At 36.1% G+C, this 14,181-nt stretch overlaps 2 protein-coding genes across 2 annotated transcripts; one reads left to right on the forward strand and one right to left on the reverse strand.

Moving 5' to 3' along the window:
* The first annotated feature begins 1,259 nt into the window (after window positions 1-1,259).
* Window positions 1,260-3,818, forward strand: LOC136200657 (large ribosomal subunit protein uL16). The gene is made up of 4 exons (XM_065991082.1): window positions 1,260-1,399; window positions 2,149-2,650; window positions 3,417-3,498; window positions 3,604-3,818. The coding sequence occupies exons 1-4, from the start codon at window positions 1,390-1,392 to the stop codon at window positions 3,670-3,672; spliced, it is 663 nt and encodes a 220-aa protein (XP_065847154.1). The 5' UTR covers window positions 1,260-1,389; the 3' UTR covers window positions 3,673-3,818.
* Window positions 3,819-6,067: 2,249 nt separating this feature from the next.
* LOC136235962 (putative B3 domain-containing protein At5g58280) lies at window positions 6,068-13,910 on the reverse strand. The gene is made up of 7 exons (XM_066026089.1): window positions 13,660-13,910; window positions 13,497-13,556; window positions 13,149-13,244; window positions 13,004-13,062; window positions 12,754-12,913; window positions 12,405-12,611; window positions 6,068-6,718 (listed from the first exon to the last, which is right to left on the reverse strand). The coding sequence occupies exons 1-7, from the start codon at window positions 13,738-13,740 to the stop codon at window positions 6,311-6,313; spliced, it is 1,071 nt and encodes a 356-aa protein (XP_065882161.1). The 5' UTR covers window positions 13,741-13,910; the 3' UTR covers window positions 6,068-6,310.
* Window positions 13,911-14,181: the final 271 nt, after the last annotated feature.

The following is a 14,181-nucleotide window of genomic DNA, read 5'->3' on the forward strand; positions in this document are numbered from 1 at the left end:
GAATTTATTTAATTATTATTTATAGTATATTATTTTTTTATTGAGTATTACTTTTTTCCAGGTGACGTGGTTGCCTTATGGTCTTGTCGCTGATGATGATCGGCTTCGAGTGTCCTACGCCGGTTGGATACGGTGTAGAGACATCGTCGAGCCGTATATGCCCGACCGAGCGCTGCGACGGGTCAGATATACTCAGCCTATCCCAGCTGAGCGTATTAGACCTGATAAAGCAGTACGACCATGGAAGTCGTTATCATACAGGCTCACGCATTCCTTAGTCACAGTTGAGGACACCTAGCGGAGATTTCCATCGGCTCGGGGCATTGATCGGAGGAGATGCCGACCAGTTGGATACGATCCCACTGCCTGTGATCCTGCTTATATGGATTGGTATATGCAATATTCGCATCCCCATCTCCTTCATGCACCACAGGCTGGACCGGTACAACATGCTCGCGCCAACAGCGAATTTGTAAATTTATTATTATTTAATATTATTATTTAGTATTAGTTTATATGTGTTTAATTTTTAATATTTATTTATTACTTTTTTTTTTTGCAGTGGGTTAGCTGGTTGTGGCGTGTCACCCAACTATCGGCTACCCACCGATCTGACGAGGATGTTCCACGCATTAAGAGGGAGATGGATGAGTTTATGGATGCGTGGCGTCAGGCTAGCTGATTTTTTGTTGTACACATTCATATATTTAAACACTTTTTGTTGTAGATATTAAATTTACTCTATTACGTTTATAAATGTTTATGTTTATTAATGTTTATTTTAATTTTTATGTTTTTAAATTTTTTTTGTTAAGTACATTTATGTAGTTACGGGCTTAACGGACTATTTACGGGTTTAACGGCCTATTTACGGGATACATAAGCTATTTTTTTTGCTCTCTCGATACGCGGACGTGTGAAGATCACGCCTTCCCGTGTGGTCGGGCGTGATAGCCCTACGCCTCACCGTGTGGTCGGACGTGATAGTTCCACGTCCGACCACACGGTGAGGCGTAGGCCTATCACGCCCGACCACATGGGAAGGCGTGATCTTCATACGCCCCACCATGAGGTGAGGCGTGATGTCCATACGCCCGTGCATCGAGAGAGAAAAAAAAATAGCTTTTTCCACCCCAAAACCTATGAAAGGGTAATTTCGTCATTCCACGGGGCTAGGGGTGGGAAATTTGGGCTGGGTTTAACAACACCCTATTACTATTCTAAAAGTCATGTCATATATGGGCTACGACTTTGGGCCTGCAGTTGGGCCGGTGACCATCAGTCCAGATCACGCAATAGCAAACCCTAATCCTTTCTTTAAGTATAGAAATAGAACAAGTCTCCGTTTTCTTCATTTGCTCTTCTAGGGTTTTGCAGCAGCCCGACGCCATGGGAAGGAGTGAGTTTTCTTAATCGATTTGCTCATCTTTTTTCTATGTTTATGTACTAGGTAGATTTTCTATAGGTGAAAACACCATGTACATGATTGTATGGGTACTGACTCTCTTTGAATCCCTAAAATCACATATCTATTGTTGAAGACAATTATCTTTGCTCATCTGGATCTGGAGTTTCATATGTAGCTATTGTTTGCAGGTTTTTAATTAAGTACGGATTCCCTGATTATTTACTTCCTCATTTCTATCTCACCGTAGATTTTCTTACTGTTAAGTGTAAAACAATCGTACAAACTTGTTTTTATGGGTTGAGGGATTCTTAGATATTCTTAATTAGCGTTATTAATCTGTGCAATAGATGCAAGGTTCTCTGTGCTGGATTTATTTTTTCTGTGCTCGAAATTTACCCGATGTTTTGTGTGTGTGTGTGTGTGAAGTGAAATTAACAGCTAGCTATATTCTTTTTTCAAAGTTGGCCTTAATGGTGTTTTACCCAGCACGGTTTTTCCTTTTTTTTTCAATGTAATTACTGGAGAATTTGGTTGATCTGTATAATTACATTTAAAAAAAGGGCAAAACCGAGCTAAAAGATGTAAAAAATGTCTAAACGTTACTAAAAGATGTTCCCTCAAAAATGGTGGGATAGATATTGTACCTTGACCTTTTCTTGTGCTAGTTCTTGATGTACGATAATTTGAGAAAGGTGCACCATCCTCTGTTAAACTCGTTTGTTTAATCTTTTATTCCTCAGGACCCGCTAGATGTTATCGCCAGATCAAGAATAAGCCATACCCAAAATCACGTTTTTGCCGTGGTGTGCCTGATCCAAAAATCAGGATTTATGATGTGGGAATGAAGAAGAAGGGTGTTGATGAGTTCCCTTTCTGTGTGCATTTGGTGTCTTGGGAAAAGGAGAATGTTTCCAGTGAGGCTCTTGAGGCCGCACGTATTGCTTGCAACAAGTATATGACAAAGTTTGCTGGAAAGGATGCTTTCCATTTGAGGGTCAGGGTACATCCTTTCCATGTCCTGCGTATCAATAAGATGCTTTCATGTGCTGGAGCTGATAGGCTCCAAACTGGTATGAGAGGTGCTTTTGGCAAACCCCAGGGTGTTTGTGCAAGAGTTGCCATTGGCCAGGTTCTTCTATCTGTTCGTTGCAAGGACAACAACAGCCACAATGCTCAAGAAGCTCTCCGCCGTGCTAAGTTCAAATTTCCTGGTCGCCAGAAGATCATCGTCAGCAGGAAATGGTATATCTTCCTTTTCCTTTTTGAACAAGTTTTTCTGATTCCATGCTTATCTTTTGCTGTATTATTTGAAGAATACTGAGTTACCGTCATTGGTACTTTATGTTTAATAGCGCTCTCATATATTCTTTTACTTGAAAATAGATGGCAAAACACGAAAATAGATGGCAAAACACAGCATTTCACACCTATTTTATTGTACTCCTAAAATTTTTATAGGCCTGTACTATTAAGCCCCTCAACTTAGTTTATGTTGTATTAAATCCCTGAAAAATATAATTAAAAGTTTTTGAGCTCAATTTTGTTCACTCTTATTTTATTATTGCCAACTCGATCACATGTTATTTGTGTTAAAAATAGCATTCTTGTCAGCTGTATTATGCTTTTTTTTTCTTTTTTTTGAAAAAGAAGTGTTCAATAGGTTTCAATTATAAAGTCCATGTTCTTAAAATTACAAGATTGAAGTTGAGGGGATCAACAGAACAAACTTCAAGAGCTTAAAAATGTGTTTTGCCAAAATAGATCATGACATCATTTGAAACGTTGCATTTAAGTCATGGCTTGCATGCATCAGATAAACACGCACTCGATGTTCACATAGGATGTGAGTTAATTATGCAGCGAATCAAGATTGTTCTGTACACACATGGTGCTTTCTTCTGTATGTTATTTCTTATTTGTATTGTGAATAGTTACGAATGGATGTAGCTAGAGTATGTAGTATAAATTAATTTTCGTGCTTATCTTATAAGATAACTGTGATTTGCAGGGGTTTCACCAAATTCAACCGAACTGATTATGTGAGGTTGAAGGCCGAGAATCGCATTGTCCCAGATGGTGTTAATGCCAAGGTTAATTTCTACTTCAACATTATTCTTCTTTCTTTCTTTCTTCCTACTTGGGGCGGAACAACGTCTTACATCTGATGAACTAACATGGATGTATCTTTCTTGCAGCTCCTTGGATGCCATGGAAAGTTGGCTAATCGCAAACCTGGTAGAGCATTTATAGATGCAGTTCTTTAAGCTGTGGTTTAAGAATCATCCCTTCTAGGAAGAAGACTCTTTGATTTTGTGTTATCATCATTTTCATATGACAGTGAGTTTTTTAAGTTTGTTTTCAACTGAACCAAGATATAATATGATTGAGCAGGAAGTAATTTTTTGGATTATTGAGGATCTTTTGAATTCTGCATTTATGTGAATGTTTAGTAGCTGATTCTGGTGAAGTATCTATTTTGAAAATCTCAACATTATGTTAGGTGATTAGATATAATCCATAAATCATGCTATTAAATTCATCAGTTATAAAAATGTAATTTTGGTTAGATTAATTGTTTTTGTTAGAAAATATTTATTGTTGATGAAAATTAAAAAAAATGTGATTTAATGGTAGGTTTCATATAACTGTGATTGTAGAAAATGATTTGAGAGGAGGTTTTTATTTTCTTTTCAAAGTTTTTTTGGTTGAATGCATATTTACATCTATTGGCATCCTAAACTTTTTAAATAATCTACTATACATTTATAGTTGGCTTACAAAACCTATCATATATCTATATTTGACTTAAAAAACATATTATACACCTGTATTTGGCTTAAAAAACCTATCACATCTATACTTGGTTCATTCGGACATTTTGCATACAAAATCGTTAATTTGTCATTTTTGACAGGTGAGTGATACATAACGAATTCATATGCTTTTTTCTTCTTCTATAGCATGCATATGCCATCTAATTTGTAAAAAATGATAGATGAACGATTTTGTGTTAGCCAATGATATGTTTGATAGATTTTAAAAGCCAACTATAGGTGTTATAGGTTTTTAAAACCAATTATAAGTGTGATAGGTTATTTTAAAAGTTCAGGTACCAATAGGTAAAACTTGAGTTTAAAGGCTTAAGCCAAGTTTTTTCTAGGAAAAAGTAAAATTCAATTTTTGAAATTATATTGTTAAAGTTTTAATACAACAATAGCATTTTATTTAAAAAAAAAAAAAGATTATTTTTGCATATGGACAAAATAAAGTTCCTCTAGAACACAATTTCTTAAATTGAAATGAATTTGATAGTTTATAAACATAATTGGTTAAGTTCGTTTTATAGCAATTCGATTTTAAGTTCTGTGTCTTGTTCATGTAAATGTAATTTTTTTTTTTTTAAAATTGATTGTTATCAGAATTTCAAATACTGTAAAAAAAAACATATTATCTCTATTAGCAAATTTTTAAATCACATTTGTTTGCAAATTGTATCATATACCTTTTCTTTTATTATAGTTTGCCATTTTTTCTAATTCCTTTGTTACCCTTTTGCTGTATTAGACCAACTCCAGTGGTAAATATTTATTGTTATAATTCTATGTATAGTTGTAATAAACCACTAATGTGGTTGTAACTAATAATTGTTTGTTAAAGATTGTACTCCCTTCATTCTCAAATAAGTGTCGTTTTAGATAATTGTTTTTATTCTTTTTTAAGTGTCATTTTCGTTTTTCAATAAAATTTAGTATAGTTTTTTGGTCTAAGTATTTAAATTTTGTCTTGATTTATGTGTTTTTTTTAAGCTTTTAAAGTTTTTTCTCCAACCATTATAGGAGAGAGAATTTTTATTAAAACGACACTTATTTGAGAATGGAGGGAGTAGTAACAAACAATTTTGTTATACCTAGAATCCAAATGTTACCGGTTTGGCAGCCACACATGGCGTGTGGCATACATACGCCGGCGTATGATGCAGTCTGTGGCTGCTTTTTTTTTTGTACTAAATTATACTTTTAGTACACACTAAACTACAGTTTTGTTACCTATTTGTAATTAATTTTTTTTTACCCCACACAATTTTAAAAAACTAATATACACTAGTAAGATATTACTTCCCTCTAAAGTCACAGTGGTTGTTTAGTTGTAGAATGATGCGAGTTATAGTCATAGGTACTTTGATAGACTCAGCAAACTCTGACATGAGTTTTAGTTGTTGCTACTTTGGTAGATCCTGTTGGTCACAAAAGCTAATGGGATGATAGGGGTTGTAATAGGGTGGGGCGGAGATTAGATGTATTTCCCATTCATCTCAAATATTTTTGAGGACTGTTTCGGTAATCCCAAATAGAGGAGATCTTTTTACCCTGCACCCAGGAGCAAAGGCAAGATAAACAGTCAAAATTTTAAAGGCTTGGAGATTTCATCGGAGTTCAAGATCCTTTACTGATTATTTTAGAATGTATTTTTTGGCTGGTTGGAGGGCTAAGACCCTTCCAACCATGGCATTGGTCCGCCCCTCCTGCCTGCATCCAATGGGTGACGGAAAATCCCCATCACCCAAATGTAGCCGTCTGGTAAAATTTCTACGGTACTGTTGCCACCCTTAGACAACACACACTGCAACCCCAACCTCCCTAAAATCACCTCATTTCAGTCCTAAAATAGCTAGAAATCTAGTACAAAAGACACATTTTCTCCTTATTTACTACTTCGTGTTCACTCTCCACAACACTATTTTAATGCATCAAATGTCTTATTGCTTAACATATTTTTATAGAATAAAAATAGTTAAATTAAGTATTAATAACATCACTCAAAAATGATCAATTCAAGTCTAAAATTAACACAAAAAGATTGTCAGGCATATAATATAATTGCAATTCCCCAGTGCTCTTAATCTTATACTCTTCTTCTAAACAACCTTGGAGCAGGTTTCTTTCTAGGCCTGACTGGATGCTTTTTTCGTTTTCCATTTTCCTTGATTGATTCAACTTCTGTTTTAACAGCTTCTGATTCAACTACTGTTTTAACAGCTTCTGATTCATTTTTCTCACCATTCTCCTCAATAACACCATTTTTCTCACCTGAGTTCATATCATCTGCTATCACTTCACTTTGTGGTTTCGATGTTTCAACATTTAATACCTTACTTGCCTTCGCTTTCTTTGAGTTTTTCTTCTTACTTGAAGGAGATTTAAACTCATTTTGATCTTCGGATGCATTTGTTGTCTTAGCAGAACCATTTTCCTCTGCAACATCTACTTGTGTTTCACTTGATTCTGGTGATGATACTTTAAAAGTGTAGAGCTGCAAAAGAATCAAATGTTTATTTATTAAATTGCAAAGTATTACAAAGGTATACTTGAAGCCATATGAGAAAGTTGGATGCATTTTCACTTCCATATATACTGTTAAAGACTGTTCAGTGGCTTGAATATTCTGCTAACTTGTTCTTGACAGTTAGAGTTTGCAGACATCAGTATTATTTTGCAGGCAGTTTCTATTTCCTCAAAACAATTTTAGAAATCAGAGGTTCTCTCTTGATGAGCCTGATCTACTAATTTTTTTATTCCAGTTAGTAAGAGGATCTTGAACTAAGAATTAGATTCTAGAAGCACAAAAAGGATATCTTTAGCAATTTCAATAATCGGGTGATATTCTTTATATACTAAATGCTACCACATGTATAATCATACTCAATTCAATAGAATGGTTTATCTTTAAAAGGGATCTTTTATAATTTCGCAAGTGGGATTATTTTTGGGTTTTGTCCAGTCGTTATTCACTTGATTGTTTTTAGATATACTAGACAGCAAATATTAGAAACGTCATTAAAAACTCACATGTAACTTGGCCAATTAGTCAACTTGCAAAGAAGAAAGTCGAATTTTGCTTTGTCCAAAGCTTTCGTAAAAATGTTTACTATCCAACAAAATTATAGTAAGCCTCTATATGTTTTGTTTGTTAATGAAAAACAAGATTTTAAGCTATACACAATGTTGACTGACTATCACAATACAACTTCATACCCTTCGGATGACATACCTGTAAGTCATCCAAAAGTTGTTTGAGCCATTTAAACTTACACACTGTGACCGCCATGGATCTATATTCTGCTTGTTTCTTTTTGGTCTTCTATGACACCAGAGAGTAACTCATTAACACAAACCATCTGGTTAAGGATCGACGAGTAAAGGGGCAACTACCCCAATCATAGTTACCATCTTTTTAAACGAAGACCAGTCTCAGCTCAAAGCAAAATCCCTTGCCCTGAGCTCTTCAAATATCATACGACCCGGAGAGCCGCATCCCAATGCTCTTGAAGAGGATGTTGCATAAATTACGACAAGATGAGGATTAAATAAGCAAGACCTTGTCTCGTGACAGATAAGTAAATCAAGCGCCCCACAAGTCTCCTATAGAGAGGTGGATCCGCCAGAAACGCCCATGTAATAACAACTGAAATTTGATTTTGTTCCATGGGGAACAACTCATGTTTCTCCCTTAATAAACATGCCTCTGAAATTATATCAAGTGTGTATTTTCATTGGCAGAGAAAAATTGTAACACTATGCCCCGCTCTGGTCCAAATCCAACACTTTGGGCCTTACGGCTTTAAAATGCATCTGCATGTATTGGATTCACACCTTACTAATAAGCCCCAGTCACTCAATTTTCGATGTGGGATTTAGTTCATTCATGTCCTCATCGCCATCCCTTAGGGCCGCTCCTTGCTCAGACCTTCTACCCCGACGCCACCCACTCCGAATCGAGTACTTACAAAAATTCGCGTCGGTTTACAAGCCACTTTGAGCCCTAATAAATACCTCAAAACACACAAACCCTTCATGTGGAATCACCCGCCAAGATAAGTTTTAAAAGTGGTCAATGCTTATGTATCATTGCTTGCCATAATCAAGTCGTGAACGTAAACTGATACGTTGATTTCAGTTGTTTCTTCGCACAAAACAAACAAAGAATAATTTGAATAGGATTGCACAAATACATAATTCTTCAATGTCATTGAAACCAAAATCGAGGAGCTTGTTCAGTCCGTACAATGATTTCTTCAATCTAAACATGTAACGACCTTGTCTGGAGTAGGTGGCACCGGGGTAGAAGGCCTGAGCAAGGACCGGCCTTAAGGGATGTCGATGCGGGCAGAGATGAACCGAATCCCACATCGGAAATGGAAAGAGAGTGACTGAGGCTTATTAGTAAGGTGTGAATCCAATACATGCAGACGCGTTTTAAAACCGTGAGACCCAAAGTATTCGATTTGGGCCAAAGCTGACAATATCTACATGGTATTGGTCGGGGTGTTACAAAACACCATGTTAAGAGTCATATTTTTGAAACTTGGAGGAATCTTCATATACACTTCTTCGCTCAAGTCCCGTGAAGAAAAGCATTATGTACATCCATTTGATGGACCTCCCAATATTTAACAGCCGCAATTGCAAGGAAAACACGAACACTTACCATTTTGGCCACTAATGCAAATGTTTTTATAGTTAATCCTTTCCACCTGACGATTCCCATAGATCACCAATCGTGCTTTACGTCGTTCTATGCTGCCATCAGACCGATACTCTATCTTATATATCCATTGATTCCCTAGAGCTTTCTTTTTCCGAAAGGTAAAGGCTCCATTACCCAAGTCCCATTGTTCTCAAGAGCTCGAATCTACTTACTCATGGCGTCTCGCCAACCTAAATCTTTCACAACATCTTTAAAATGTTTCGACTCATGACCTATGGAGACCGCTGAAAGAAAATTCCTATGTTTGACAGAAAAATGGTCACAATTCATAAAATGTGTTATAGGATAACGAGTACCTGAGGCAAGTAAAGGGGAAGGTGAATGCTCAAATGGACTTATTTTCTGGACAATGAGTAACACAGTTGTGAAACCGCGTTGAAAAGGCCTTGATTCTTTTCCCTCTCCCTAACTCTTCATCAATATGTCCACCCTGCTCTACTTCGTTAAGTTCCAAACCCTCAATTTGAACAGCCTCGGGACCGAGCTAATATTGCACATGCAAATTTGCACCCTCAATCCCATTCTCATTGGGGACGACATTGCTGCAAGCCACCTTTCAATGCTCGCGACACGATCATCGTCGCCCTCATCATCACTCCATGCTCCATCTTCACTTGATATCTTAGGAACCATTTCGTTTGTGTTTGATCTGTCTTAAAAGGAAATTCTTTCTCTTAGAACTTCACATCTCGTGACACAATATATCATACAATTTCCAACCCTTCTTCCCAAACAAATAGCCAACAAAAACACATTTACGATTTCTACTTGCAAACTTATCACTTTGATGTCATTGATTATGAGCATAATAAAGATAACCAAATACACGAAGACTATCATAAGATGGGACTTTCCCAAACAACGGTTCATAAGGCGATTTATTATTAACTAAGAGAGAAGGTGTTCTATTAATCAAGTGACACGTTATCAAGCCTCAACCCTCCTGGCAACACGACATTGCCCTTTTGGTTTGCTTCTGCGTTTCCATCCGGCAATCAAACCGGACAACCCTTCATCGTTTTCACATTTTTCAAAATAGACAAATCTCATGTCATATGATTTGACACTCATGTATAAATAATCCAATTAAAACAATTGTGCCTACCATACAATGATATTTTCCTTTGGCTAAATATAGAGCTTCAATTATTTGTTACAGTTGTGTCGATGAAGCACTTGTCGGTCCCTGCAATTCATTTTTTTTTTTTGCACGAATAGACGTTGCACCAAAACCTCCTCTTCCTTTCTTTCCACCATTGCAACATAGTCCCTGTCCTCCACGAGGTCATACTCTCTCGTTCTACTTTGGACGAGGACAACTCTCCTTCTCGTAGTCTTTTTCTGCTTGAATCACGTGTTGGTACACTCTATCAACAGCCAACAATGTCTCTTGTTCGAGCAGATTTGCAAGAGTGGACGCATATGCTCCATCAAGACCAATCAAGAAGTGATGCAGTTTTTCTATCTATGCGACTATTTCACACTTACAATCGCCACATTTACACATTGGCACCTTCACATAGGTGGTCAATTCATCCCAAATTTTGAACAAACAGCCAAAATAAATTGCCAAATTCTCGGTTTTTCCTTACTTCCATTCTCCCGAGGAGATTTTCAATTGACAAATTCGAGTGCCACTTACTACACAAAATCTGTTTTTGAGACTGTTCCACAAGAGTTGAGCATCATCATATATAAGGAAAGAATATTAACAAATTGACCAATTAATCAATGTACATTAATATCTCATAATAGCCATCCATGTCACTGACCTATGTTGCATAGACACCGGAAAATGTTATTTCTGAAAAAATATAACTAGGAAAACCGTACTGAAAATGAATACGAAATGCGAAAACAGTAACGAAGAAGAAATTTCATGCAACATAGCCATTAATACAATAAAGGGCGGCCCGGTCGCATTACGCGTCCCCGCTGAGCGAGGGTCCGGGGAGGGGTCCCACCACAAGGGTGTATTGGGGGCAAGCCTTCCCTTGTCAATTTAATTGGCAAGAGGCCGCCCCTAAGACTCGAACCCGTGACCTCTGGTCACACGACAACAACGTTTTACCGTTGCGCCAAGGCTCGCCCTCATAACCATTAATACAATAGCAAAGAAAAAATAGAACTTAAAAAAGATATATATCATGGAAAATAATTTGAAGTTGAAAGCGTTTTCCTCTATTTTAGTTAAAAGTTACTTCATTAAGGTAAGGTTAAAAAGAAAACTTAAAATATAAGTTTGATTGGAGTAGTTTCACAATATTAGATTGTTGACTGCAAAAACCAGTTCAAGAACTAACTAAATGATCAGAAAATGTAAATTACACAAAAGTTATATGATAAATAAAACCTCAAATTGTTTTATTGCATTCTCCTATTGTAATATTTTTATACTTAAAAGCACACAACACATTTAGGCGCAAGAGGTCTTAGAGCCTTAGCACATGGGTCACGAAGATGGTGTGCGCATGAGCAACATAAGGCACAGCAACAAAAATAAAATTATAAATCATAATACTTAAATTATAAGAAATGATAAATTTTAAAATAAAAATATAATGAATACTAAACCATAAACCATGACAATATTTTTAATCATAAATAAATTCTAGCATGCAATAAACCTCATATTCTATATCTAAAGTTCAATTATTCAATTAAATAGTAAACCTTAAGTTTATTAATAGCTACTGTCTATACTCATCATTCATCACTATCACACTTCTCATCTAAAATATCATCAAACTCTTGTTCAAGAAATTGGTCCTCTTCATCCTCATCAACAAAAAAAATGAGTTTCTTCTTCTCTCTCATCTCGAAGAACTGCAGGAGCTGATATTTTAGCCCTTTTTCCTACTCCTCTAGCATTATAAGCACTTCCTTCACCCAAGCTGCCCTACTAACTGAATCCCATGTTAGATTATCATCTTCAAATAAGAGTTCATCGTCATTCCACAATTCTCTCCCTTTGGCTGCTTATATTTCACGTATGTTTTGTTTCTTTCTCTTCTATTTTGCCCTGCTTCTTTCTCTTTCAGTAACTTTGCGACTTTGTCTCCTCTTCTAATTCAAGCATGTATCTTCCTTTTTAATAAAAAAATTCTTATTTTGGACCCTTAGATGTGTCTAATCCAAGGGTGAATATTAAACCTACAATAAATACTTTTAAAAACCCTAAAATTGCACATATGTCACAGAGTGCACCTCTAAACACTGTCTTGGCGCACAATGGCGCGCCAAGGTGACTGCGCCCGCAATTGAGGGTGCTAAACATGGAGCTTTGTGCGCCATGCGCCTTATGCGTGTCATTAACAACAATTATGTTTCTATGTAACTAAACATATATTTTTTTATGATAAAAAAGATTGGATTGTTTGATAAGAAGTTAATGCATGGAGTGTAAGTGAGTATAATTGGTTATTGATTTTTCAAAAGTATAAAAGCCTACCTTGAATTTGTTGGGCTCCACCAATTCAAACACAACAGCGTCACCATCATCTAATTTATGGTCCAATGCAAACCCCCTCCAACCTCCACTAAGCCCAGTCCTGCTCCCAAGGAATCTAGCATCACATGTTGAGCCATTTTCATCCTCAAGTACCATATCCACGTCTTTCTTTGGCAGATGATCCTTACAGAACTGAGTAGGAAGCCCCTTAATTTAAAGTGAAACAAAAAAAAAATTAGATTCTCTTGCTCAAGTACTAGAATTTTCTTCATCTATAGTCCTCTAAGCAGAACAATATTGTTAAAGTGCATATCTCAGTTATCATCTATGATGCTGAACAAGGACTTACCAACCAGAAACAACTATAAACATGGGACCGAACCATTGATTTGACAAAAGATGGATTCCCAGATTGTAGACTAGTTTGGAATTTCTCTGCAGCTTTAAGAGTTCGAAGTCTATCTCCATAATCAGCAAGTTTAACTTCATCCAACGGTCTTGAAATATAGCTGAAAATTCGAAAGAATTATTCAAACAATATGTCTTCCAGCATACAAAGTAATGAAACATTTGTATTTCACAAGAGAACTCTTCTCCACCTCGTCCATGATGAGTTACCCCTTGCCTTCTTCCGCATAGGCGGAAGGTCGGTATGTAACTGGAATAAGAAACAAGTGAAAATAATCACTGGTTAAGACATAATACATGAAGTTAATCACCCAAATTATAGCCATTGATACGTACTTCATCTGCATAAGAGGTAACTGTAGTCCGTGCGCGAGAAGAGCGTCTTGGTTCAACAATCTCAGTATTAGCTGCTTTTGGTTTTAACAGGCGTTGCTAGATAATGTAAAAACAGATGACAAAAACAATCTATTAGAACTTAGATCCTTCAAATGAATTTGATTTACATAATAACATTGCTAGAAAACTGATGTGTTCAAATAAATTTTCAAGGGATACAATTCACCCATGAATACATTGAATCTATTACATTTTTTGCAGTTTCCAAACACATACACGACATTCAGAAATTAGGTTTTATTTTCCAGTAATTAGGATGAAGGAAAAAGAGATGAATTTGTTACCTACCTTCTTCTCAGGGGTCGAAAGTTTAGAAAGACTCTTTGAGATGTCTAAGATTCCCAAATCCTTGCAAGTTAAATAAAAAATGAAAGAAAAGATACAACATGAATTTCTATATAAAATGAACTAAAAGAAGTTGCAGAGGGAGAAGGAAAAGAGGGTTGCGCACCTGAAACCGCTTCTTGTTTTCGTCAAGGCGCTGTTTACGAGCCTCCTCATATGTATTTGAATTGCCATTTTCCGCCGCCATGTTTAAACACACCAGATTCTCGAAGAAGATGAAAAGGAAAAGGAGAAGAAGCACAAGCACAGAAGAAAATCAGAAGAACTGATTTAGCAGCCACTGAATTTCAACTGGTGCCTTTGGACATATTGGCGCTATTTTGAATTTCGAATAGTCTGCAAACCATCAGCGAATGCCTAGGGCTGTGTAAGAAAAGAGACAAAACAAAGAAATAAATAATAATCAAAATAAAATTTTAATTAAAAATTCAGTTTAATTTACATAAAAACTTGTAAATTATACTTTTTTGCTTCAAGTTTTAATGTGTTTGTTTTGATGAAAATTTCTGCTGATTTCATACATAAGAAAACAACAACTACTGCAAGAAATGCAAGAAAGTAAAAATACAAACTTACATAATTACAGGTTATATAATGCATGAAGGCAAGAAAAGAATTACAAAGAGTA

The sequence above is a fragment of the Euphorbia lathyris genome, chromosome 7 (assembly GCF_963576675.1).
Source record: "Euphorbia lathyris chromosome 7, ddEupLath1.1, whole genome shotgun sequence".
NCBI lineage: Eukaryota > Viridiplantae > Streptophyta > Magnoliopsida > Malpighiales > Euphorbiaceae > Euphorbia > Euphorbia lathyris.